This window comes from Camelina sativa, chromosome 9, assembly GCF_030686135.1.
Source record: "Camelina sativa cultivar CO46 ecotype springtype chromosome 9, ASM3068613v1".
Taxonomy (NCBI): Eukaryota; Viridiplantae; Streptophyta; class Magnoliopsida; order Brassicales; family Brassicaceae; genus Camelina; species Camelina sativa.
In genome coordinates, this window is record NC_141888.1 from 37,808,317 (window position 1) to 37,832,460 (window position 24,144).

Genomic DNA, 24,144 nt, shown 5'->3' on the forward strand with positions numbered 1-24,144 from the left:
TTTGTTTGGTATGAATGGATGGCTGGATGTAGTATAGCAAGTTTTGGCCTAAGAGACGTGTAGTGACTCTTTGAAACCCCGCCTTGTTGCATATCACACTCTAAAATGGCGAGAACACGTTTGATTTCGTTGATTTGAATAGGAGGAGAGGTCAGAAAGTTTCCAGTTTTGTTGGTTGAAGATCTAGTTCCATGATATATCATATTGAGTAACTTGGTAACTATAATCATAGGTTGCTCTCTGCAAATTTAGACGGGTTTTGACAGATATTTGCCTTTATGTTTTGTAGCTCTGTGAAGTGATGATGATCATAGATTGCTCAATATCTCTGTTTTTAAAGTTTGATATTTTTACTTTTCTTTTATTGTTGTTTTACATTGTATAGAAACTAGAAAACATATTTATACAAAATCGATAGTGTTTACAAACTGAACATTCATTTGGGCTTCAGAATTGTAGTTAACAGAATTGATCGGTCTTGTTCAACGAATTCAGATCGATGTTGGACCAATGACACGCACATTTTGAAAACAATGTTTCGTGGCGTTAAAATAGGAGAAGGGTCGATGTCATATTACCCAAAAGCCTTACCAGTTAAAAGAAAAAACATCAGAATGTGTTGATGTCAGCTTACAAATCAAAAACCCCATCAAACCAACAATAAAAATAGAGAGAGATCCATCTTAAGCTGTAGTAGAAACATGATATTTTTCATCAAACACCAGCGCCTAGAAGATTTACACATACAACCTCAAAAACCATTATATGAACGTGTTTGACTCTCTCTATTAGAATTAGAAAAGCGTGGCCATGCTTTTTCTCCAGTTAAGTGATCTCCGTGTTGTTGGAAGCGGAGGCGTGAAGCTCAGACCAAACATCTCCTTCATAGCTCTTCCTTGCTCCACGAACCTAACAAGCTTCGCTACAACCGCTGCGCTTTCAACCACATGGGTTATGTCGTCGGGTTTACTCCACAGCTGGTTCGCTAGCTGCAACCTCCGGCGTTTCGAGTTCACAGCAATTCCAAACTTCTGGTATAGTCTCTTCCTTTCCTCTCCAGTAAACCTCTTCCCGACAAGCTTGCTTAGCATCCGTCTCTCCCTATGAAGCGCCTTTAGGCTACAGCAAAACCGAGCATTAGCTTTTTGCAGCGGATACAAAATCAAACGCTAAAAGTACTACTAACCTTGAAGCTACTGTCAGTGTTTGTCCTCTTTCAAAGGCATGGTTTCCCTGAGAGAAGCTTTCTTTCATAAATGAAAGTCTTCTCAGCTCTACTCCAATGTATATTGAATCTGCCTGATCTCCCGTGAAGAGCAAGAAGAAGTATGTTCTATGCACCAGCGAGACATGACAAGTTTGCCACATCCCCAGAATCTGTTCTCTCTGTCTCTCAAATTCATCCGACCAGTTTGTCATTGTCCCAGACACCTCTTCCTCCATAGCGTCCACACCAATGTCCTTACCCATTTTCCCTGAATTCTCAGTGTCCGAAACCTGAAAACAAAGCTCCACATAAGATGTTGCTTCTTTTGTAGAAAGGATAGAGACGGCTATAATTCCAAAAAGAAAAGGATATATATATCGAGAGAGTCATTAACGGTTTTTACCATCTCCTTCAGCCCTTCAACAAATGACCGAATGCTGGTGATACCACCATCGTCTCCCACCAACGGTGTTCCAACACTGTTAGCCTCAGAGGAATCACTTCCGCGGGAGGACATTGAATCGTCCCTCAGCAATTTCCCACCAGAACCGAACTCTAAATCAGGAAACACGTTACCATGAACCTCCGGTCTTCCAGGGTAGTCTATCTCCAGGGCATCAGGAGGAGTGCTTGTGCCCGGCATGGTATCTCCACGGCTCCAACTCTGCCTTCTCCTGACACTTCTAACACTAGACGGGTTACTGTTTTGAGCATGACCTGTTCCACCGTTTGCCTCTGTGTTGTGGCCCAGAAGTGTTTCTGCGTCTGTCCTTTCTTCACTGGTGTTATTAATGTCTCTGGTTGATTCATCGTCCATCTCAATGCATTGAACTTCTTTGCAGTATTCTTCTGATTGATCTCCTAAACGCCCAGACGACAATTCCTCTTGCAGATCATCAGAGTAAGACCTAATATGAGCTCTTGCAGTTGACAGAGGCGTAGATGTCCCATCTGATATGAAACTGGTCCTATCTGGATCAACCACGCCTGATGTCTCTGACACTGAACCATCCTCCCACTTGTTGGTACGGTTACGATTATGCGGAGCCCCAGCCTTTGAAAAATTGATAAGAAAAAAAAAACAAATGGATAAAACTAGAAATGCTATCATACTGTAAAGATTATTTGATAAACTGTCGATTGAACTGAGATACCTTTGAAGACTCATCGTGTTCCACCATCTTCATAAAATCGTCAAGCCGAGATTGGGCAATATCCCGCTGTTTTGTCATTTCTGCAAGCTGCTTCTCCATCTGCATGGTATCAAACCTTACTCAGAATAAACCCAACTATCCAAAAGTAAACCAACCACCCCTGCCAACAGATCTGTTAAAACTACTTCTGGGTTTTCACAATAGCACAAACCTTCTGTATCTGAAGATCTTTCTTTCTCAGCGCAACCCCACAATCGCAGCTTAAGGTGGCAGGGGCTGGGTTTCTCAGCTCGCTCTCGAGCCTAGCTAGCTCACGCTGTAGCTGCTTCACCAAAGCCTTGTCTGACATGACAACATTGATCTGTGCCTTTGTGGTGACTTCCTTGGCACAGCAGGCAAACAGGAGAGTGTTTCTAGTCTGCTCCACATGACTCCTCGCAGGACTCAGCGTGCAGACTATGGCGGTTCTGGCATTTCCCCCCAAGCACGGCTGAAGAATACGTGTGAGCTTGGAGTCTCTATAATTGATGTGTCCTTGTCTTCCATTGCTGCATCATGTTGACAGTCTTTATAAAAAAGCACTTCGAAAAGATAAATAAAGATGCTTGTAAAGTTCGAATTGTGTTTGTTATCTACAGCACATGCTACAAATTGTAAGGTTACAGTGTCAGCCGAAGTATCACTTCCACACCTGAGTTTACGTATCACGGTTCCTAGGGTCAACAAACTTCTATTGATATGACAACCCTCCTTAAGTCTTGCCCCAGCTGATAAGGCCTGCGATGCGCGCTCGCTCCCCGCCAAATCAATAAAATTCTGCACATAAGAAACAATGAGCACAAACAAGATGATCGGCAAAGCTTAGAACCTTGAGACCCATATATATAAAGTAGATAATAACATACCACACTCGCCATGAGAGTGGTTGAGTTCTCTTTGCCTAAGAACTCACGAGCAGAGCTTTCAACTGTCTACAAAAAGTTAATAATTTAGGTTATGCAAAATTAAAAAAAAAAAAAAAAGGGAAATCATTTAGATCCAGTGATAGAAAAGAGCTTTACTAGTTTGATAATTTGATGAGATCTTGAACTTCTCTCATTTAATGAGGTTTCACCAATCTTCCGCTGTGCTGCAATAAGAACATCAAGAAGTACAGACACGTGGTGAGAGATATTTTATACACAACACTTTATGCAGAATAACCTGAGTAGCAAATCTGGAGCAAACTACATAACTATCAGCTCGTTTGTAGTAATGGAAAAATAGGTGGACTATATGAGAATATTACCTTCACAAACAGAGATAAGATCCTTCAAATGGTTCCAGTCTCTCAGGGTTTCCTCTGTGGCTTTTTCAACGACGGCCCCTTTCTATATTGAAGAAGAAAAAAAAAACACGAGAAGAAAGTCACACACCATTATTAACAAAAAGCACTTACAGTAAGGAGAAAACAGCAATGTTTCACCTCAGGGTCATCTCGTAGCCTCAGTGGTGTACTATCCGGGCTGAGAAGATCTCGGATGGCCTCATTGTAGATCTCTATAGCCGAAAATTTCACAACAAATGCCCTATCTTCATTCTGCAGCGTCCAGTCCAATTAGCGAAAAACGAGGAATACATATCAAAGTAGTGTGCGAGAAAATCAGACTTAATTTTTGGCAGTACCTTAAATATATAATCAAATATGTCAGCCACAGCAAACTCGGTAATTCCAGACATGGTGTATGTCTTTCCACTGCTAGTCTGACCATACGCGAAAATACTAGCTGGGAAACAATAATTAATGCATCATTTTAGCTTTCCATGTCATTGATGTCTACATCATTAAAACAATAAAGGAAGCTTACAGTTAATTCCTTTGACAACCGAGAGAGCAACTTCCTTGGGTCCATCTTCGTAAACTTGTCTGGTTGGGCATTCACCTCGGTACACTCTATCTGTCACCAAATGTTTAAAGAGAAATGGGAATCCAAATCAACACATGAATGAGATATACAAGTGTGAAATTCACAGGGACTAGCCGAGGTAGAATTAAGTTTATAGAAGAAGGTTGGAACGGTTCAAAGAAAACAAAAACTGAAGTTGATTCAAGCACATAGAAGATGTTTGAACTCGAAACACCATGGCTATTCTTACCAAATGAGTATGCAGAAGGAAAAGTTGAGCCCTCACGCAATGTGTTTCTGTACAACACGGTAGTGTCGTTGATGCATTCCCAATCCGCAGCTTCATTAGCCAAGATCTCTTTCTCGTTCAGAGGTCTAAGTCTAACCAGAACCAATATCTTCTCTTCCCGGGCAACATGCACCTGTGTCTTCTCCATTTTCTTCAGCTCTTCTCCAGCAATAGCTCCCATTGATCACTGGTCAAATCAACAATAATGCACAATGAGCTTTGTAAACAGAGGAAGCTTTATAAACTTTTTTGAAGTTTGATGCATTTCATTCATATTTTAACAAGTGCTGAAAGCTTTCAAGAACATAATAGATCTAAGAAGAGACAAAAAAAAAGAAAAGAAAAAAGAGTCATTATTTTCCAACTAACACAACCATAAAGAAATGATAAAGCTCAGACATCTCAACTTACCAAAACAAGAACCTTAAAGGAAAAAAAGAGAAAACTTGAACAGTTGCAACAAAGCAAACTCATAGTATCAGAGTAAAGTCAATTACACTGCAACTAACCACGAGAGTTCAAAATTTCTGCAACACACTGCTTAAACAGAAAGAAAGAAGAGCGAAAGAGAGATGACTTATTACTTATTAATAGGGATAGGATATTGTGATTAGAAAAAACAAAAGAGAGTTTACTTAGAAGGTGATCAAGCTTTTAAACTGTAGAAGAAGAAACAAACGAAAAAATAAAAATAAAAAAATAAAGAGTACCGACTTTTAATTCATTAGTGGTCACCCACTATGCTTGAAAACGAAGTAATGTATCATCGATCTAAAGTTTCTTTAATAGAAATACAAGTAAAGAAAAAGGTCCCACAGAAACACACCTTCAGTGTTAAAACGCATCTCTATATTTTAATAGCAAAGAGAGGAACTCAAAAAAAGGAAAAGTTATCATCATATTCAAAGTACTTTGATTTACAATCTTACACACGCAAAAGGAGACTGAAAAAAAGAAGAAAGGATAGAAAAAAAATTAATATAGAAACAGTAGTATTCATAAGTCTTTCTCTCTCACCAGTGCACTTGAGTTTTCATAATAATGCAAGTAAAGGAAAAAAAAACAAAACAAAAGCCTGAGTTTTAACATTAAACAATGGGTAGGACTAATTGAATATAATAATATATGAATTTGACTAGAATGCAATCAAAATACCCCACATCTTGATACTAAACCCTAAAATCTTCAATCTTTCATTCCTTTACATTGTGTGCTAGATGTTGGATATGTGTTAAGAAGATAGGGCTTTTTTATACCTGAACAAGTGAGTATATAAGTTTGTTGTCTTCTTCCTCCGTTTCCTTTTCACAGACCTCTAATCTGAAACATCCACCCACAGAAGATTTGAGCATTAAAACACACACAGAGAGAGAAGTGATTTCAAGAGTGGAATCGAAAAATTTAATAAACCCTAGGAGGGGTGGGCACCGTATAGTATATCTGAATCTATCAAGCGAATCTAATTTAGAAGGAAACACTTGACCCAAATTAATAAACCCTAGGAGGGGTGGGCACCGTTCTCCACATAAAAATAAAATTTGTTACCAAAAATAGCAATCTCGATCTAAAAAATTGGGGAAAACTTAGAAGGAAACACTTGACCCAAATTAAATTCCTCTAAGCTTCAATCAATCTTGCCAAATAAAATAAAAACAATCTCAAACGATTTGAAGATAAAAGGATAATTCCAACAAAAAAAAAATCAGAAATAGAGATAAATAGAGAGAAAGAGAGAGAATCACAGTGCAGTGACCTTCTTCTTCTTCGCCGTCTGCTTTACTCCATCCTTCTTATGCTGCTTTTGTCGTCGTCGTCGTCGTCGTCGTCTATCTCTTTTCTCTAAAAAATCGCCATTGGTTCGACTCTCTCTCTGAGTGTGAAGGAGGAGGAGGGACCAATGAGCATTGATTTGGTCCCGCAAATCTCGTAGCCAAGCGCCTCTCTCTCTCTCTCTCTCTATTTGTTGAACCGATGGAGAGAGTGCGGTGGAAGGAAGATACCAACTGAAATACCAATTTTACCCCTTGAAACGTTGTCGGGAATCTGATTAAAGCCCCTCCTTGCCACGTTGGCTTTTTCAATTCCTCTTTTTTTATTTTAATATAATAATTTCTATTCCTTAATATTTAATGCCCCTTCTCAGTTACTACTAAGACACGTGGCACGAAGACCACTGCTTTTTATAGCCGTTGAGGGAGAGGTACGGAGCCCATAGGTGTTTCTTGAGACTCTCTCCCCCATTAAGAGACTCTCTCTTTTTTATTATACATAACATTTAATTTTATTTTACAACTTTTTCTACTACTTTGCTCATACACATTACACACACACTGACATACCATTTTACCGAACGAACGTGAAATTAGTTAAACGGCGAAAATCACGGATCGCTTTCTGTTCTTTTTTTTTTGTCGGTCCATTTATCTTACACAAGTTTTTATTTTTATTTTACCAGATTATTAAATAAACAAGAGAAAATGATAAAGTCAAAAAAGCCATTTAAGGCACTAGTAAGTAACTATCAGTCCATATCTTCTTCTTTTTTCCCCACAAGTCATTAACCCTTATTAACTGTAATTAATGCTCCATGTGATAAATTACAAACATAACTCCATTTTAACTCCATGTGATAAATTGTACTATCCTCAAACCTCAATTTATAACATTACTTTATGGGTTAATTTAACTCTCAAACGGTCAAACCAATGTATTTGTATACTCCTTTAATACAATGTGTTAATCGATGACCTCCTAGTTACATATACAAATGAGTGAAGTTGGTAACATAGCTATATGTAAACTTTGACCTCAAATCCATTGTCAAATTGGTAAGCTTGAACACAACGTTAATTTTCTTGTGATTTTTTTTAAGTATACCATAAAGTATTAACATACTAATATCACGTTATGCTAATTTATCTTTTGAATAAATTAATTACTATACATGTTAAAATTTTCGATATGGTTAAATTACTTCCTATCTAGAAACATCAGTCAGTGGCTTTAATTTACGCTGACCGAAGATAAGATAAGTGATTCGACGAAACTCATATGTGGTTTTGCAGCCTTGCAGGTGGTTTGGCATATGGTGCCATCCATGCCATCACCAAAAAAAATAAAAGAAGTGTCAATGAATGGAAAAAAAAAAAAAAAAAAAAACATTACGCTTTAGATCTTTAGTGGGCTTACACATAAAGCCCAATATAATAGGTACTGCTAGGCTAAGAACAACGTTGAGACTTGAGAGCAGAGTGGGGAAACCAAAGGAACTAAAACTTGACATCTATATAAATGCTCAATGACTTGTCTTATTGACATGGGCTAATGTCATATCCAACTATTCAACATATACTTGAATTTTTGTACATTGTTATGAATCATATACCAACTTTTGTTATGTAGTTTTCAATTCAATAAAAAAATAGCTTCTACTAACAATATCATAGTAAAACTACCTCTAGAACCTTTGTTTATGGCTGGCAACATATAGCGAAATTAGGAGGAATATGACATAGATATATGTGTTTGTTTACAATTTTACAAGAGAGCCAAAAAAAAAAGAAAAAACAAATGATGTCTAAAAAATCTATTGAACTCTATAAATATCTAAGATCATTGATTGGACCGACGCAGAAACATTTTCAGTATATTTTTGTCTAAAATCGAATAATTTGGGACATAGTAGAGAAAATCCAAAAAAAAAAAAAAAAAAAACCTACTTGGGAACGATCATTACTTGTTGACCACCAGTTTCAGTGGCTGTTGATAGTTTCGACCCTACCATTTCTGTTTTCATTCCTTCGTGTGGCCCTTGTTTTTTCTTCCTCATGTTTAAAGTTTTCACTACTACTACTAACTAAAACTAGCCTATCGTACTACACCCTGTTTTTGTTCAACAAATGATAAAAACTAACGTGGAATTGATTACGATTTTGCCAAAAAAAAAAAAAAGACAGACATTTTGATTTCCATGGACGAGATTACACGAGCTCGAACATTCTATACAAACTTGACAAAAAGAAAGAAACAGCTCTTACAAGTTACAACAACAAGTCGTTTGGTCTAATGTAGTTTCTCATTAATTCTTCATTGGGTCCATCGACTCGGACCCTAAGTTCGTTTCTAATCTATCATTTTCTTTTTGTCCATCGATTGACGACTTTTCACTTATGAAACATATTTTTTTTTTTTTAAAATGCATTAATTTGAGTCAGGCTTTTGATTTGTTTTTTCTTCTGAATCACCGAACCTTACCTACATGATGCATGTAATAAATATAGATTCATGTTTACCATCTCTTCTCGAGAAACAAATGGGGGGGCATTTTACTAATTACTACCACATAAGTGATAAGTCCTCACGAAAACGTTTTCTACTGATTGACTTTTCACATTTTACTATTTACAAGTTAAAAAAAAAGAGATTCTCGTTAAAATTCCACTTTTAAAAAAATCTTATGAAAAATACTACAGTTGAATACTTTATGGATTTTACCACTTTTGAGAAAGTTAAAAGATATATCTTTTTGATTTTTTTTTGTTAACAATACACTATGTATTTTATATCAAATACTAAATCCTAAAAACCAATAGAACTGACTAAACCCAAACATAACAGATAAAACATATGTTAAATCACATTTTGATAATTTTAACAATGACAAAAATCTACAAACTATTCAAAAAGTGGTATAATCAACAAATACCATTCCAAATCTTAGATTCTTAAAATCTATTGATCTGATTGCTAACGTAAAACTGTAATAATTATGGTAAAAATTATAGAAAAATAAAGAATAGTAAACTGTAAATTTTATTTTAAAAAAGAATGGTATACACATCAACCATTCAAACCTGATTCTATCAACTCATTATTTGTTTGCTACCTTAAGTTGTGGCCATCCGAAGGGAGAAATCAAATAAACGGGAGAGAGAGAGCGATGATATATAAAATCTCTACTCGCAGCATTCTGCAAAAAAAAAAATATCATATTTTCTCTGCTCCTTCTCTCTCTCTCTCTCTCAGGTTCCTTCTTCTCTCTGAGATAGTTTTTGACTCAAAAATATCTCAAATCATCTTCTTTACTTCGATAGTTCCTAAACCCTTCATCTCTCTATCTCTCCCCCCTTCAATAACAAATGGGAATTTGTGTTTGGTGAGAAAGATGCGAACTTTGAAACTGATCGTTTGAGGAGAAAAACAAACATGCGAATTCTGTGTGATGCTTGTGAGAGCGCCGCCGCAATTGTATTTTGCGCCGCCGACGAAGCTGCTCTCTGTTGCTCCTGCGACGAAAAAGTAACCATCTTTATCTGAAAAAGCCACCATTTTTTTCTTTCTTCTTCTTAGTTTAACACTTTTGTATCTCATCAACCAATGCTGATAAAGGTGGATAATTTTTGAGGCAATTTCTAGTTGCAGTACTAAATTTGTGGATTTTGAGGTTATTGTTGTAACTACTCGAAGCTGTCCCATAAAAGTATAGTACCAATTTCTTTATCAAAAGCAGGCGTGTGTTTTGATTGTTTAGTGATGATCATGTACTGATTTAAGCTTAAGTCAGAATTTGAACTTTGCTTATAGCATTGTCTCTCTGGTCATACACTTTATTACAGTCACTCTATTGCAGCTGTAAGAGCTCTGATGAGTTAATTTTTTTTTTGAGGAGAATGGTGATAAGTATAGGAAGTGATGATATATATTCTGTTTGTGTGTGTAGGTTCATAAGTGCAACAAGCTAGCTAGTCGACATGTACGTGTAGGCTTAGCTGATCCAAGCAATGCCCCGAGCTGTGACATATGCGAAAATGCACCTGGTATGAATGAATGAATATGATTCCTTTGTCTTTCTTTGGTGTGTAGAAAAGGGAAAAGTTCTATTTTTAACATGTTTTTGTGTTAACTCGATGAGCAGCATTCTTTTACTGTGAGATAGATGGTAGTTCCCTTTGTCTACAATGTGACATGGTTGTACATGTTGGTGGGAAGAGAACACACAAGCGTTTTCTGTTGCTGAGACAGAGGATTGAGGTTTGAATCTTGAGACTAGTTCTTAGGATCTTGAAGCATTCTTGATTTTGTGATATTGATTCTGCTTTAACAATGTTTGTGTCTCTGGTAGTTCCCAGGCGATAAGCCTAATCACGCTGACCAATTGGGATTACGTTGTCAGAAGGGTTCCTCAGGTCGTGGTCAAGAATCAAATGGAAATGGTGATCATGATCACAATATGATTGATCTCAACTCCAACCCCCAAAGAGTACACGAGCCTGGATCGAATCACCAAGTACGTGTATCTTAATCTTGATGAACGTAATATTGTTGCCTCAGTTTTTCTACAGTTCTCTAAAAACTGTTTTGTTTGTTTCAAGGAGGAGGGTATTGATGTAAATAACGCAAACAATCATGAGCCTGAACAGTGATCGTAGATACACAAGATCAAGTAAGAACCATGAAATGCAATACCCTCCTCAATCATGAGCCTGAACAGTGACTCTCAACTCAACTCACTCATCTTTTTATAGAAAAAAATCCAATACCCTCCTCACCATGAGAGTCACATGACCTTGAAATGCAATCTCTCATTATTCAAGTTTAAATATGTTGTTTTGATGTTTCTTGCTCCATTTTTCTTGGATACAAACCTAGGATTCATCATTAACATAATGCTTGGTCGTTTGTAATGTCATTTCTCGTATTAGATGATGTGATTTTTCAGCTCAGAGAGGATAACGTATCATTATAACAGTTTCATAACTAGTAATGCCAGAGTTTGAATGTCTTTATAAAAATGTTTAAAACAGACGTAACTCAATTACTAGTAGTAACGAGTAGGTACAAAGATAGTAGAAACGATCATATATTAAAAAAACTAGTCTCAGATGATAGATAACAGACGAATTGACTTTTATACCGCTTATAATGAAGAAGAGTATAACGATAACTCAAAACACCAGAATCAAGCTCTCAAGTTTATGAGTTTTGATCTATGGAACCATTATTACAAATAGCTTAATAGGTGTAGCCTTTTACAAACATTCCCTCCTTGGCTTCTTCGGACTCGCCTTCTCCTGTGTATTTCCCGAGCTGAGCCGACGAATTGGCTTTGGCTCTGGCCAAGAGAGTGTCCTGAGCTGCCTTCACGTTCTCTTCTTTGCCTCCCCATGTCTTCAAGCAAGTGTTCTGCAAGGCACGTGCGTAGGAGAAGGACACATGCCATGGGTTTGGTGCCTGGTTCATGGCATTTAAGTTCAAGGTCGCCTCCAATTCAGACTGTCCACCAGACAAGAACTGCATACAATATAGGTAAACATCAAATCTCTGTTTCAATTCTAAAGCATACAGTAGTTTCTTCAGCTGCAAAAAAGAAATGACAGTAAAAGAGAAAACTTGCCATAATTCCAGGGACAGCAGGAGGGATTCTGTTGCGAAGAAGCTTGAGAGTGTAGGAAGCAACCTGCTCGGGAGTAGCTCTGTCTTTGGCCTCAGCTCCTGGAGTAACCATGCTCGGCTTCAGGAGAATACCTTCGAACATGACGTTGTTCTGAGCCAGGTAGAAGAAAACCTCAGCCCAGACCTTTTCTGCAACATCATATGTCCTGTCAATGTCGTGTTCTCCGTCCAACATAATCTCTGGCTCCACAATTGGCACCAGACCGCTGTCCTGCAGAACACAAACTCAAACCGCATAAGTATATATAATACAGTGTTAATTAATGTACATGAAAAACAGTGGTGCGATTAGAGTTATATATATAGTACCTGAGAAATAGCAGCGTAACGGGCAAGTCCCCAAGCTGCTTCTTTAACAGCCAAAGCAGAGGGTCCGTTTGGAATGCTCACAACAGTACGCCTAATCATACATGAGGAGAGTTCAATCAAAACACCATTTTGGTAAATTGATTCTGCAATGAGAGTATATATAAACGTACCATTTGGCGAAACGAGCACCTTGTTGGTAGTAAGCAGCGGTACGAGAGGCTAACCCGTCGAGTCCTTGGCACCAGGACTCGTCGTTAGACCCAGTAAGTGGCACCAAACCCTGTTTATAATACATATATACAAACTCATTATCCACTTTCATAAGTAACACTCATAGTCATAGATTACATTAAAACTGAACCCAATCTCAACCGGCCTAAAGATTTCTCAAATCGAAGAATAAACCAAACCAAAACAAACTAAATTCTAACTCGGTTAAGATATATTTCAGACAGACCTAAACCTAACGATGGCGCATAAACCTAGCCAGGTTTTTTACTAGTACAACAATACAAAGCATACCTTGTCGACTTTGATGCCAGGGACGATGTTCTGCTCGACGAGAACATCAACCATTTTCTTGCCGTCGGTGGTGGATTGGTAGAGAGTCTCCTCGAAGAGGATAGCACCGGAGATGTACTGTCCGAGTCCAGGAGCCGACACAAGCAACGTCCTGTAAGCTTGACGGTTAGCCTCCGTGTTCTCTAGCCCAATCGACGCCAAACGCTTCCCGCAAGTCGCGTTTGACTCGTCCATCGCCAAAATCCCGCGTCCCGGAGACGCGATTGTTTTCTGCACACCATTTTTTTTAATTTAATTTAAATCATCAACAAACGAAGTTATATATCAATGATTTGTTTTTATTTTTGGATTAATAAGAATAATTACAGCAGTTTTGACGAGCTCGTCGGCGTAAGAAGAAGCGGCACGGACGGTGAGAGATGAAGGTGTGACGTTGCTACGGATAGCTGAGACGGAGGAAGGTTGACGGAGGAGGATACTCTGTCCCTTCACCCAATCAGATTTGACCGGTGACGCTTTGAGCATAGTTGCAGTGCTTGACGCCATTGTTGTTGCTTGCTAACTACTATCTTCTTCTATAGAGAGAGCTTAGATTAAAAAAATAAACAAGCGCTCTCAACACACACACAACACACTAGTACAGCAATCGTGCGTTTCAGTGGTTTAATATATAGAGAGACTGAAGAGACATAAACAAAAGATTGGATAATTGAGGTTCTCGTGAGCCGGCTGACGAGGATTTGCCACGTGGACGATAATATCTTTGAATGACCAAAAAAATTAACAAAACAAAAACAAGACTTAGGAGTGATATTGGATTCTAATTTATCAAGATTTTTGAAGAGTTCAACAAAATCATTAAAAGTGAATAAGTGAAAGATTGTTAAAGATTGTTAGAGATTTTTGTTGATTAATTTTTCTAAAATCTTGTAAAGTCCTCCAATAATCCCTGTATTTTTGTGATATATTCCATGATTTTATTTTGTAAAGAAAGTGTCTAAAATCATAAGCTAGTAACATAATAATTGAACTCATTAATAATCCTAAATTATTTTGTTTTAATTGAATAACACAAAACTTTTAATAATTTTATAAAAGTCTGAATCCAGTAACCCAAATTTGTTAAGATTTTAAATAACTTTTTACAAATCACAAACTAGTAACACTAAACTTTTACAAAGTTTAACAAAATCTTGATCTAATAACAACAGATTCTACATAACATTTAAAACTTTAAAACTCTATTCAAATCTCAAACCAATAAACCATAAGATAAAAAAAACTTATCAGACTGATAAAATTAAACCAAGCATAAGCTCAATCTAAAATTTTCCCAAAATTTCAGGTTTATTGGCTTCTATGCAATTTTTTTTGACAAATTAATTGGTGACTAATATGATTGAATTTGTATTAAGAATGTATCGTAGCTTAATCGAGACTGAGGTCCACATGTTTCACTAGAGAAATCGACAAATTCTAACAAAACTCACACCTAGAGAAGAGAACCATAAATAACAAAATTTACAATGAGAGATGGATGAGTTTGTGAGGTGTTGATGAGTTCCCAGTGGTTTTTTAAGGCTGACGTTATGTTTTGGTGATAGATTATCATCAGAGATATTGTCAACGATCCACGGACTGCCAACTCAGCTCCCGATGCTAATTATAGTGCCACGTGGTGAAGAATAGTAGCAGCCAGCAGTATTACTTGTGGGCTTCTTCAAATTTGGGCCTTGACCAGATATTGAATTTGTTTCCGTGACGCTAACTAAAAAGCCCATTAGCTCTTTTAAACAAAGCCCATAGTATAATTCACGTCGGAAGTGAAATATACATACTACAGTACAAACAGTTGCTTGCAAATTGCAATTGCATTACAAAGTAGGGTCAAGCGTGACTCGATGCAATTGCATATTAAGATTTTCTTGTCCTCTGTCTCCAACATGAAAACAACACTTGGACGACTTTGTTTTACAGTCACACATTGCCTTATCAATTTCCCCACTTATTTTTTTGGTCTTCTTTGCTTTTGGACCGTCAAATTTTGGTTCACATTGAGATAGAGGAGAGGACCGAATATATAAAAATCAATAATTGTGGTTTGATCTCAATTTGGTTAACCGGTTTGCTGTACCAATCACTAGACTGTAATACTGAAAGCTTCCAAAAATATGATGAGAGACTTGAGGAGAGTTGTGTTGTTTTCTATCTGTTTAATTATTACCAAACGCCGGGAAGCTTTTCAAAGCCGCAATTTTTATTTGTTTGCCTTTGAATTTGAGCAACAAGAAACGATGCAAATCCAATGCAAAACCTTATCTTTCACAGTTTCTTCGATTACTTCTAACCCAAAGCTACCATTCCGATCTTCAATAATCAATTTAAGGTCATGGAAGCCTCCACTCCCGAGTTTCAGGAGGAGCTCCTCTGTTTCTGGAGCAAAGTCGTTGGAGTTTAACAGATTTATAAGAAACTGCGCAAGTCCCAATCAGGAGCTTGTTGTTGATGGAGAAAGCGGAAATGGGTCGATTTCGGAGGAAGAAGTGATTGAGCTTCAAGGCGGAGATGGAAATGGTTCGATTTCTCCTGTTGAAGAAGTGGAAGTAGAAGCAGTGAAGGTAGATGACTTGGCGAATCAGAGCATTTGGGGACAGATGAAAGAGATCGTCATGTTTACCGGACCTGCAGCTGGACTGTGGCTATGTGGGCCGTTGATGAGTCTCATTGATACGGCGGTGATTGGTCAAGGAAGCTCACTCGAGCTCGCTGCTTTAGGTATATGACTATACAATACTCACCATAGACTCTGAGTTTGCTTTACTGGATTTCGTAAAATGTTGGTGCTTGGCTTTTTGAAGTGAGTCTCTTTGCTCTTTGTTATCTATTCTGATAAACATTGTTTTATTAATTTTAATCACACAAAAAGAACAAAACTTTTAGCCTTTTTTCTTCAGATTTTGCTTCTCTCTGTGAGGACTGAGGAGTTTTACTCTCTTTCATCATCTGTGTAACCTTGAAATCTTAAGTGGGCCTGTATGTGTTTATCTCTTGTGATGTGCTGGAAAAGCACTAACCTTTCTTTAATGACGTATTTTGATGGTGCTTAATTTTGTGTGTGTTGAACTTACCAAAAGTTGCTGCTTTAGCTTTCTTTTGGTTTCTGTGTGATTAGTGTTAAACTACTGAGGGGAAAATAGGATCTTTAATGTTCCATAAAGCAAGGTAGCTCTCTTGTTTGATTGTCAATTTGGAAACAAAGATGAATGTAAGTTTCAGATTTCAGTCATGGCTTTGATTTCTCAACACTTTTGATTTTTTTTAAACCTTGAATGTAATTACTCAAACTGGGAACATCCGATTGTTCTTCTCTTTGTTATGTTCCACGCTGGGGTTACTGGTTAAAGTAGCAGTAATTCCAATTTCATTATGGATGTAACAGGTCCTGCAACCGTAATCTGTGATTATTTGTGTTATACGTTCATGTTCCTCTCGGTTGCTACTTCAAATCTTGTTGCCACCTCTCTTGCTCGGCGGGTCAGTTTATCGTTTTTGAACTATGAATTTGGCCTGTAATAATACCTTTTAGTCATTAACCATAAGCAAAATCAAGTATTTCCAAGTGCACATTATTAGCAAATCCTAATAAATTAGTGCTTATGCAGGATAAAGATGAAGTACAACATCAGATATCGATCTTGCTTTTCATTGGGTTGGCTTGTGGAGTCACAATGATGTTGTTTACAAGACTGTTTGGTACCTGGGCATTAACTGGTAACAAGTGATATTTGTATTTGACAAGTAGCAAGTTTGTGACTAGCAGTAAATTAACAGACTGTTAACTGTTTAGTCTTCTTTCAGCTTTTACAGGGGTAAAGAATGCTGATATTGTCCCGGCGGCCAATACATATGTTCAGGTTAATACTCTATCTTGGTGAACCCTTTTGTGTTGTAAATTTTCAGATTATAATGTTTTGTGAGCTTTGGTGTGCGTTGACTGTATGCGTACATACAAAAAGTATGGTTGTTCCATGTGAATCTGTCTGAAGATGCATGTTAGACTAAGTTCGATCCATGCTAAATTGCTAATAGCCTTGAATTTTGTTAATTCTTGGCGAAAAATTTAGTTTACATTACTTAGTCTTTCTTCTTTGGTTTTAACGATTTATATTTTCCATGTTCAGATTCGTGGTTTAGCATGGCCAGCTGTTCTCATTGGATGGGTTGCTCAAAGTGCAAGGTTCGTATATACCCTATTTGCGTTTTTACATACCGCTTGGAATGTGTTTCACTGATACTCAGGTGTGACATTCTTTTTTTGTTTTTGTCTTAGTCTTGGTATGAAAGACTCATGGGGACCTCTAAAGGCATTGGCAGTTGCTAGTGTAATAAACGGTGTTGGCGATGTGGTCTTATGCACCTTTCTAGGATACGGTATAGCAGGTGCAGCTTGGGCAACTATGGTGTCACAAGTAAGCTGAGATCTATTAGATTCCAATCGAAGTTCTGATTTTGGAACTGAAAATATTCTTGTCTGGTCATATCATATCAGCTAGTTAATACTATAGTCTTAATGCGATATGTTTTAGGTTGTTGCAGCTTATATGATGATGGACGCATTAAACAAGAAAGGATACAGTGCTTTCTCATTCTGTGTTCCTTCTCCAAGTGAACTTTTGACGATCTTTGGGCTCGCTGCCCCAGTCTTTATAACTATGATGTCAAAGGTTCTACTTCTCTTATCTCTATAGGGACACTCATTTGCCACAGGATGGCCTCTTTCTTATCTGTGATTTTTGTTTTGTCCCCTTAGGTTTTATTTTATACGCTCCTTGTGTACTTCGCTACATCAATGGGTACAAGCGTCATAGCTGCTCATCAGGTGATATGTCCGTTTATATATCACCGTCAACGATATTTCATGATTTGAGTTTTCTCCATACTAATTTCTTTGGCTCTTTTGGTCTCTCTAGGTTATGCTTCAGACATATTCCATGAGTACGGTTTGGGGGGAGCCACTCTCTCAAACTGCACAGTCCTTCATGCCTGAGTTATTATTCGGAGTCAATCGCAATTTGCCTAAGGTAGGTGAAAAATTCGAGAGTCAAAAGCATTGTCAGCTTTTACTGTTGCCTGAAGCAACTTCTGATTTTACTGTTGTTGTCTCTATGTAGGCTAGAATGCTTCTGAAGTCCCTTGTTATTATTGGCGCTACGCTAGGAATAGTAGTCGGAACCATTGGCACAGCAGTTCCATGGCTGTTCCCTGGCATCTTCACACATGACAAGGTTGTCACAGTCGAGGTATTTCGTTTCCCTTTTTTCTTTATAATTTGTCTCATATGTTCTCCCATTCATACATTTTCAAGAATGACAAGTTTCAAAGACATTTATTCATTCGGTATTGTGACAGATGCACAAGGTCATAATACCATATTTCCTTGCTTTATCCATCACAGCGAGTACTCACAGTCTCGAAGGCACCTTATTGGTAAATAAATCATACTTTTGTGTCTCACCTTGTAAAGATATATATACACCTGCAACACTGATCCAAAAAGAACTAAAATTGTTGTCTGTAAAATGAAGGCTGGAAGAGATCTTAGATATATCAGCTTGTCAATGACTGGATGCTTTGTGGTTGCTGGGCTTCTACTTATGGTACTTAATCCTTTTATCCTCAATCTCTCCAGAATTCCAAAATAGGTTTCTGTAACTCTCATCTCGTCCCATTGTTTACAATGTAGCTCCTGAGCAATGGAGGATTTGGCTTGAGAGGATGCTGGTACGCACTTGTGGGGTTCCAATGGGTAATTGCTACACCTTTACTAAGTCACTTTAACCCAAACTTCACATATCTTTTGCTCGTCTTATATCTAACATGAATGTTATTTCAGGCTCGGTTTTCTTTATCTCTTTTCCGCCTTCTATCGCGGGACGGTGTACTTTACTCGGAAGATACAAGCCAAAATGCTGAGAAAGTGAAAGCTGCTTAGCTCAGTAAGTCACCGTATACATCACAAGAAAAAGTCTACGGAATAGAGAAGAGCTTCATTCAGTTGTAGATCAATGGAAAACAGAGTCTTTAATTGTATTCTTGGAAGAACAGGAAAATATATATTTTTTTATTGAAATGGAAAAGTCTTGGCATAAAAGATTCAATCTGGTGCCTCTTTGTATTCTACTACCTCTTTGTTTTCTCCTCCTCAGCTTTCAATTTGGTTGGACTAGGACGATACAATATAACAGTCCGCGCAATTTGCCCGACTATTACTGAACCAGTGGCTTCCTCCAAATGCAGAAGTATCTCCTCTAGCTCTCCAGGGCATGTTCTGTGTATTTTCACCTATTCATGGAATCAATCGAGCTTAAGTCAAGTCACCACAGTGAGTCTCAAGCTCACACTTTAATCCAATGGAAACTACAGTTAAACTACATAGTAGTAACAATAAAGTTTATACCTTTAAGAGCTCGTTCTTCTCCAGCGTCTCTAAGAAAGAGAGGACGACTGAATCCGTAACGCCGGACTTGCCTATGAGCTGAGACTTGAGTTTGTCGCCCAAACTGTGCGCGTAAGAAGCAAACCTTTTCTTCTCCTTCGCCGACAATTTCAAAGACGAGATCTCAGTCATCATCTCTTGAGATATTTCAGTACTCTCTGACCCATCTTCTTCTGCATCATCGTTATTCTCGCTAAAAGAGGCTACAGACACGTTCTCTTCATCTTGTTCTGATTCGGCAACTGAAGAGAATGATTTAGGTAGGAGGAGAGTAGAGAAGGAGTGAGAGTGTGAGATATAAGGACGTGGAAGAGGTAAAGAAGAGGAGGAGATCGACGGGAAGCGACCCTTGTCGTCATGGTGATTGGATGTACGGGTTAATACAGACAAAGGAAAGGGTCTAAGGAACAGACAAAGAGGAGATGTTGGTTTAGGATGTCGGAGAAGATGGTGGATCAAGTAAGTCAAAGTCGATGATTTTATTAGAGTCGCCATTGCAGCCATCTCCGGTCTCCTCCTCTTCTGCTCTCTGAGATTTATGGGGGTTTATAATATCCTTTTGATTAATATATGTTCTGTTAAGAATGAACAAAATGGGTGTTTGGTCTAGTGGTATGATTCTCGCTTCGGGTGCGAGAGGTCCCGAGTTCGATTCTCGGAACACCCCTTACATTAAATTTTGTCAAAAACATTGAAGTTGACGCTCATGGTTTCACACAAATACCGTTAATTCGTTTTGTAACGTTTAAAACAGCAAAATTGCATGAGAATTTGTATGTTCGATAACAAGACACTGCAATACAACCATTTGGTATATGCCAAAGAATACTAACAAGAAAATGTGTTCTATGCACAAATTCTTTGTTCACATATTCTGGTCTTGAAAATGTGTTCTGTTTTACAGACCACTGTTCTGTTTCGCGCCCTTCAATGCAAGAAGAGAAGCTCCATAGGACGCTTCCGTGTGGAAAGCTTTTTTCACAGGCAAACCTAGAACTCGCTGCCTTATCTTTATCCACTTGTCATTCTTGGCTCCACCTCCTGCTGTGAACACTTCCTCGGCTTCCGTTGCTCCCAACTCTTTCAACAACTTGTAGCCTTTCCCCTGATATTGTTAACATTACTGAATTATAATCGGTAAACCAAACTTGCTAGATCGTGCAACTGAAAACTATATAAAGCTCGAAACTCATGATTCTGGAAGAGCATGGACTTAGAAATATGCTCAGATGTGGAGTTCAAGATAAAAACAATATTGCAGTAGTTTCACAACCATTTTGTTCCGAATGTTGCCATGAGTCATGTGGAACTCAGTAGCAACCACATAGAGATGGTTGTTAGTACCTCAATACGTGCGATTGATTCCAATATACCATGCAAGTATTCAACGTCGCTTTCTGGGCGTGGAAGTAATCTGCAATATGTAAAGACATGTTTTGTAAGTGAATCTATACTAATGCTTTGAGGGAAGATTAATAGAAACCTTCCTTGTTACATATACGGAAGCACTTTGTGAGAGCATTAGAAAGGACAAACCTTGGAGCCAAGTTAGGATCAGCTATGGGAAATCTTTCACCACTGCTTTGAAGAGGATAGTAATCTAGAGAAGATGCGACCATAGGATTAATTTCTTGGCTCAGTCTTTCTAACTGTTCGTCACTAAAGAGCTGTCTGAGAACTGCTCCACCAGTGTTGGAAGCTCCTCCGACCAACCATTTGTCATCCAGGCGGTGGCTGTAGACTCCATACCTCGCATCATCAACTCTTTTGGTGCTGAGAAGTTTGATGGCTAAGGTTGAACCCAATGAAGTTACCTTTGGCAAAGAATCATAATAAAAGAATCATTTCATAATACAAACATCAATATGTGGTTGCCACATAGAGAGATGAATAATATTCAAAGAGTATCGCAGAGTTCTCTCACTGCTTTCCCAGGTTCAGTCGCACGTGCTGCAAGAAATGCAGCTATACTATCAGTTGTACCGGTGCAGACAATGCAATCATCCGGAAATCCTGGTCAAGCCAAAAAGAAGATTGAAGATTTATGTTGCTTTTCACTGGTTTTTTTTGTTAGATGTAAGAAAAATTTACCGAATTGTCTTATGAGGCTTTCTTTCAGAAGGCCTATTGATGTTCCAGGAGCTTGCACCATAGGTAATAACTGAGAATAAGGCTGACTTAGCAACCATGATGGATATGATTCACTCTCAGGATCATAGCCCACCTGCACTCAAATCCAACATAGGAAAGCACTTCTGTGAGTTACATTTTCTTCTACAATTTCTGCTTAAATGGCGAAAATACTTGACAATGTTACCTTCAAGGCGTTATTGTAATCTGACACTCCGAGTCTGCCATGAAGTAACCATAACAACCAATCTGCCTGATGCAGCAATACAGCTGATTCTCTGTTCGGCACCTCAGTGTTCCACCATGAGACAAGTTTGCACAACGTAGAAGAACCAGAGCAGACTGTGTGGTTCTCTGGCGCTAAGAACTTAACCTCTGGCAGAGCATCAGGACAGCTCTGGTTGTAGAGAAAAGGTTGACACAGAACTTCCCCATTTTCACTGCTTACACATAAGTGAACAAGCAAATGGGGATTTAAAACAACAGTTTAATGATTTCATTTAGCTATGATCCTCTAATGTGATGAAGCACATGCCTGTTTAAGATGAGAGTTGTTGCGGAAGTTCCATCAAGCGAAATAGATGAGACAAGGGAGCGAATGGTAATCGGAATGTCCTCTAGCAGCGAAAAAAGAGTTGCTTTCCATGAGCTTACCCAATCCATGCTCTCTTCTTTCTATCTAGATAACAAAACAAACGTCTCAGTCTCCATAGCTTTTTTCTTTAATATTGTTCATAGATTAGCTCAGAACTTGTAAATAATGTACGTAGAAAGATTCCCAAAATACTCATTTGGTATAAACAAGACAACAAATCAAAAGACTACTGAAGGTTCTAAATAGAGTTCTGGTAACTCTCCCACTTCTTTACCATGAAATGTTTCGAAATAGAGTTTACCATGAAAGGAGGATATTCTCTTTTTCCTTCGGCTTTAATCACTCCTTGGTCATCAATAACTGTAAATCGAGCTCCAGAAGTACCAAAATCCATACCCAGATAAAGTTTTTCAATGTTGGTTCCTTTATCGCCGCTCATATCAGCCATAACTCTGAAATCAGAGCTCCTGCCTAAATTACAATAAAAACGAGTTCTGGGTAGAGGAACACTCCTTGAACTATAGGAACACCCTGGAGATTAAAATCATCACAATTCAGGATCCTAGATTAAATTTATACCTTCCGAAACGGCCGTTAAATCGAAGAATCATCATGTTTTACCTGATTGTTTTGGAGATGTGAAGAGCTCAAACGAAGATATCTGAAACTGACCAAGCACCAGCATCTCTCTCTGACTCTGTGGCTCTCTTCTCCTTCTTTGTGTTCTGAGGCTGTTTTTTTTTTTACTTTCTTGAGTTTCTTCCAAACTCCATAGATAGATAAGGGAGCTTGCAAGTTCGTCGTGACCGTTGGATTGGGATTGCTCCATTTGAAAAACAATAAACTTTTTTTTTTCTTTTTTTTTCTTCTAATTTTGCAAGTACATTTACCATTTCAGCCTTATGTGTTATTTAATTTACACTCCAGTAGTACTCAAACCAAACGGTTGGGCTGCACGTTCTCTATGCGTGCAGTTTTCGTTTGGCATATTCAGCAATGGACCCTTGTAGGCCTACTTTAGCTTCGGCCCACGACTAATAATGATGACATCTTCTTCATTACTAGTATTATTTATTATTTAGCACCAAAATTCTCCACACAAAAAAAAAAAAAATTTAAATGTACATGCATATGCTATTTAAAATTTATAATGCATACTTGATATTTACATATATATTAAGAGATGATATCATATTGATATATATGATAATAACAACATCACATCACATGACACGTGAGGGAGAAAAAGCATGCACGTGTGAGACAGATGTGCGGTGGAGCTCAAGAAGTGGGAGAGATATGACAACCACCGTCGAGAAGCAAAACACTCTCACTAATTTAGGCTCTCTCTGGTAACATGGTTTCTTTAAGTTGAGTTGCAGAGAATATTATAATCCGATGTATCTTGCAGTAAAAATTATGTGGTAAAAATAGCAATTTAATGTAATAAATTGCTGTAAGAATATGATTTATCAATTTTGCCAAAATTACTGACTGGTGACATTTTTGTGGTAGATGTTGCAGTATGTATTATTTAATTAATTTTAATTGAAAATGATTAATAATTATAATTATTAAAAAGTATTAGTGAATAAATTTAATAAAATAAAAAAATAAAATGTATTAGTAAAAAAAATTTAATAAAATAAATTAAAATAATTTAAAATAAAATATATTAATAAAAATAACTACATGTATTTCATAATATTTACAATCTTATGATATTTAGATCTATGCCTAATTTGATTCAAATGATAAAAAAATTAGCAAAATATAAAAATTTCAAAATAACTAAATAAAGAATTTATTAAATAAAATAAAAAGGTAAAATATATTTTTATTGATATATAAATTAAGCAAAAAACAATATTTTGTTTTATATAACTGTATTTTCGTTTTATTTAATTAAAAAATTAGCTAACTCAACTTACCACATCCTAACTCATGAAAAATTTCATGATGTTGAATAATCTTTTGAGTTAACAATTTTACAAAGGATATACCTCAAATTTGTACATCAACCATAACACATGATTATTCAAACTCAACTTCAAAAAATTTAGTTTTATTACTGATTGGTAACATTTTTGAATAAACTTTAAGT

At 37.4% G+C, this 24,144-nt stretch overlaps 6 protein-coding genes and 1 non-coding gene across 10 annotated transcripts; 3 read left to right on the top strand and 4 right to left on the bottom strand.

Annotated features, from left to right (window-relative positions):
* Window positions 1-552: 552 nt before the first annotated feature.
* LOC104713573 (kinesin-like protein KIN-7E) lies at window positions 553-6,632 on the bottom strand. 3 transcript variants are annotated; one of them, XM_010430726.3, is made up of 15 exons: window positions 6,290-6,632; window positions 5,793-5,856; window positions 4,498-4,723; window positions 4,209-4,298; window positions 4,027-4,127; window positions 3,827-3,940; window positions 3,650-3,731; window positions 3,423-3,490; window positions 3,267-3,332; window positions 3,053-3,177; window positions 2,573-2,909; window positions 2,362-2,460; window positions 1,611-2,261; window positions 1,187-1,497; window positions 553-1,119 (listed from the first exon to the last, which is right to left on the bottom strand). In XM_010430726.3, exons 3-15 carry the CDS (start codon window positions 4,715-4,717, stop codon window positions 795-797), a joined length of 2,589 nt encoding a protein of 862 aa, XP_010429028.1. In that variant the 5' UTR covers window positions 4,718-4,723; window positions 5,793-5,856; window positions 6,290-6,632; the 3' UTR covers window positions 553-794. The 3 variants fall into 3 exon arrangements, with proteins under 3 accessions (XP_010429028.1, XP_010429029.1, XP_010429030.1); XM_010430727.3 differs by having other exon boundaries at window positions 6,279-6,559; XM_010430728.3 differs by lacking the exons at window positions 5,793-5,856; window positions 6,290-6,632 and adding an exon at window positions 4,948-5,360.
* Window positions 6,633-9,400: 2,768 nt separating this feature from the next.
* On the top strand, window positions 9,401-11,258 carry LOC104713575 (B-box zinc finger protein 18). The gene is made up of 5 exons (XM_010430729.3): window positions 9,401-9,834; window positions 10,256-10,352; window positions 10,451-10,566; window positions 10,658-10,822; window positions 10,908-11,258. Exons 1-5 carry the CDS (start codon window positions 9,742-9,744, stop codon window positions 10,956-10,958), a joined length of 522 nt encoding a protein of 173 aa, XP_010429031.2. The 5' UTR covers window positions 9,401-9,741; the 3' UTR covers window positions 10,959-11,258.
* Window positions 11,259-11,379: 121 nt separating this feature from the next.
* Window positions 11,380-13,770, bottom strand: LOC104713576 (fructose-bisphosphate aldolase 1, chloroplastic). Its single transcript, XM_010430731.2, has 6 exons — window positions 13,186-13,770; window positions 12,820-13,089; window positions 12,468-12,577; window positions 12,298-12,388; window positions 11,930-12,199; window positions 11,380-11,826 (listed from the first exon to the last, which is right to left on the bottom strand). Exons 1-6 carry the CDS (start codon window positions 13,363-13,365, stop codon window positions 11,548-11,550), a joined length of 1,200 nt encoding a protein of 399 aa, XP_010429033.2. The 5' UTR covers window positions 13,366-13,770; the 3' UTR covers window positions 11,380-11,547.
* Window positions 13,771-14,995: 1,225 nt separating this feature from the next.
* Window positions 14,996-18,970, top strand: LOC109124818 (protein DETOXIFICATION 46, chloroplastic). The gene is made up of 14 exons (XM_010430735.3): window positions 14,996-15,594; window positions 16,259-16,353; window positions 16,482-16,590; window positions 16,678-16,733; window positions 17,001-17,056; window positions 17,150-17,288; window positions 17,406-17,543; window positions 17,630-17,698; window positions 17,790-17,900; window positions 17,991-18,119; window positions 18,229-18,306; window positions 18,405-18,476; window positions 18,563-18,625; window positions 18,713-18,970. The coding sequence occupies exons 1-14, from the start codon at window positions 15,114-15,116 to the stop codon at window positions 18,809-18,811; spliced, it is 1,695 nt and encodes a 564-aa protein (XP_010429037.1). The 5' UTR covers window positions 14,996-15,113; the 3' UTR covers window positions 18,812-18,970.
* LOC104713577 (uncharacterized) lies at window positions 18,848-19,945 on the bottom strand. The gene is made up of 2 exons (XM_010430733.2): window positions 19,277-19,945; window positions 18,848-19,161 (listed from the first exon to the last, which is right to left on the bottom strand). Exons 1-2 carry the CDS (start codon window positions 19,817-19,819, stop codon window positions 19,000-19,002), a joined length of 705 nt encoding a protein of 234 aa, XP_010429035.1. The 5' UTR covers window positions 19,820-19,945; the 3' UTR covers window positions 18,848-18,999.
* Window positions 19,911-19,982, top strand: TRNAP-CGG (transfer RNA proline (anticodon CGG)). Its single transcript has one exon. It is a non-coding gene; the product is annotated as a tRNA-Pro (tRNA).
* A 43-nt stretch (window positions 19,983-20,025) lies between these two features.
* LOC104713579 (D-ribulose kinase) lies at window positions 20,026-22,871 on the bottom strand. 2 transcript variants are annotated; one of them, XM_019229782.2, is made up of 9 exons: window positions 22,662-22,871; window positions 22,342-22,571; window positions 21,981-22,124; window positions 21,633-21,885; window positions 21,407-21,539; window positions 21,240-21,328; window positions 20,852-21,129; window positions 20,660-20,729; window positions 20,026-20,420 (listed from the first exon to the last, which is right to left on the bottom strand). In XM_019229782.2, exons 3-9 carry the CDS (start codon window positions 22,106-22,108, stop codon window positions 20,214-20,216), a joined length of 1,158 nt encoding a protein of 385 aa, XP_019085327.1. In that variant the 5' UTR covers window positions 22,109-22,124; window positions 22,342-22,571; window positions 22,662-22,871; the 3' UTR covers window positions 20,026-20,213. The 2 variants fall into 2 exon arrangements, with proteins under 2 accessions (XP_019085327.1, XP_010429038.1); XM_010430736.3 differs by having other exon boundaries at window positions 21,981-22,120; window positions 22,662-22,843.
* Window positions 22,872-24,144: the final 1,273 nt, after the last annotated feature.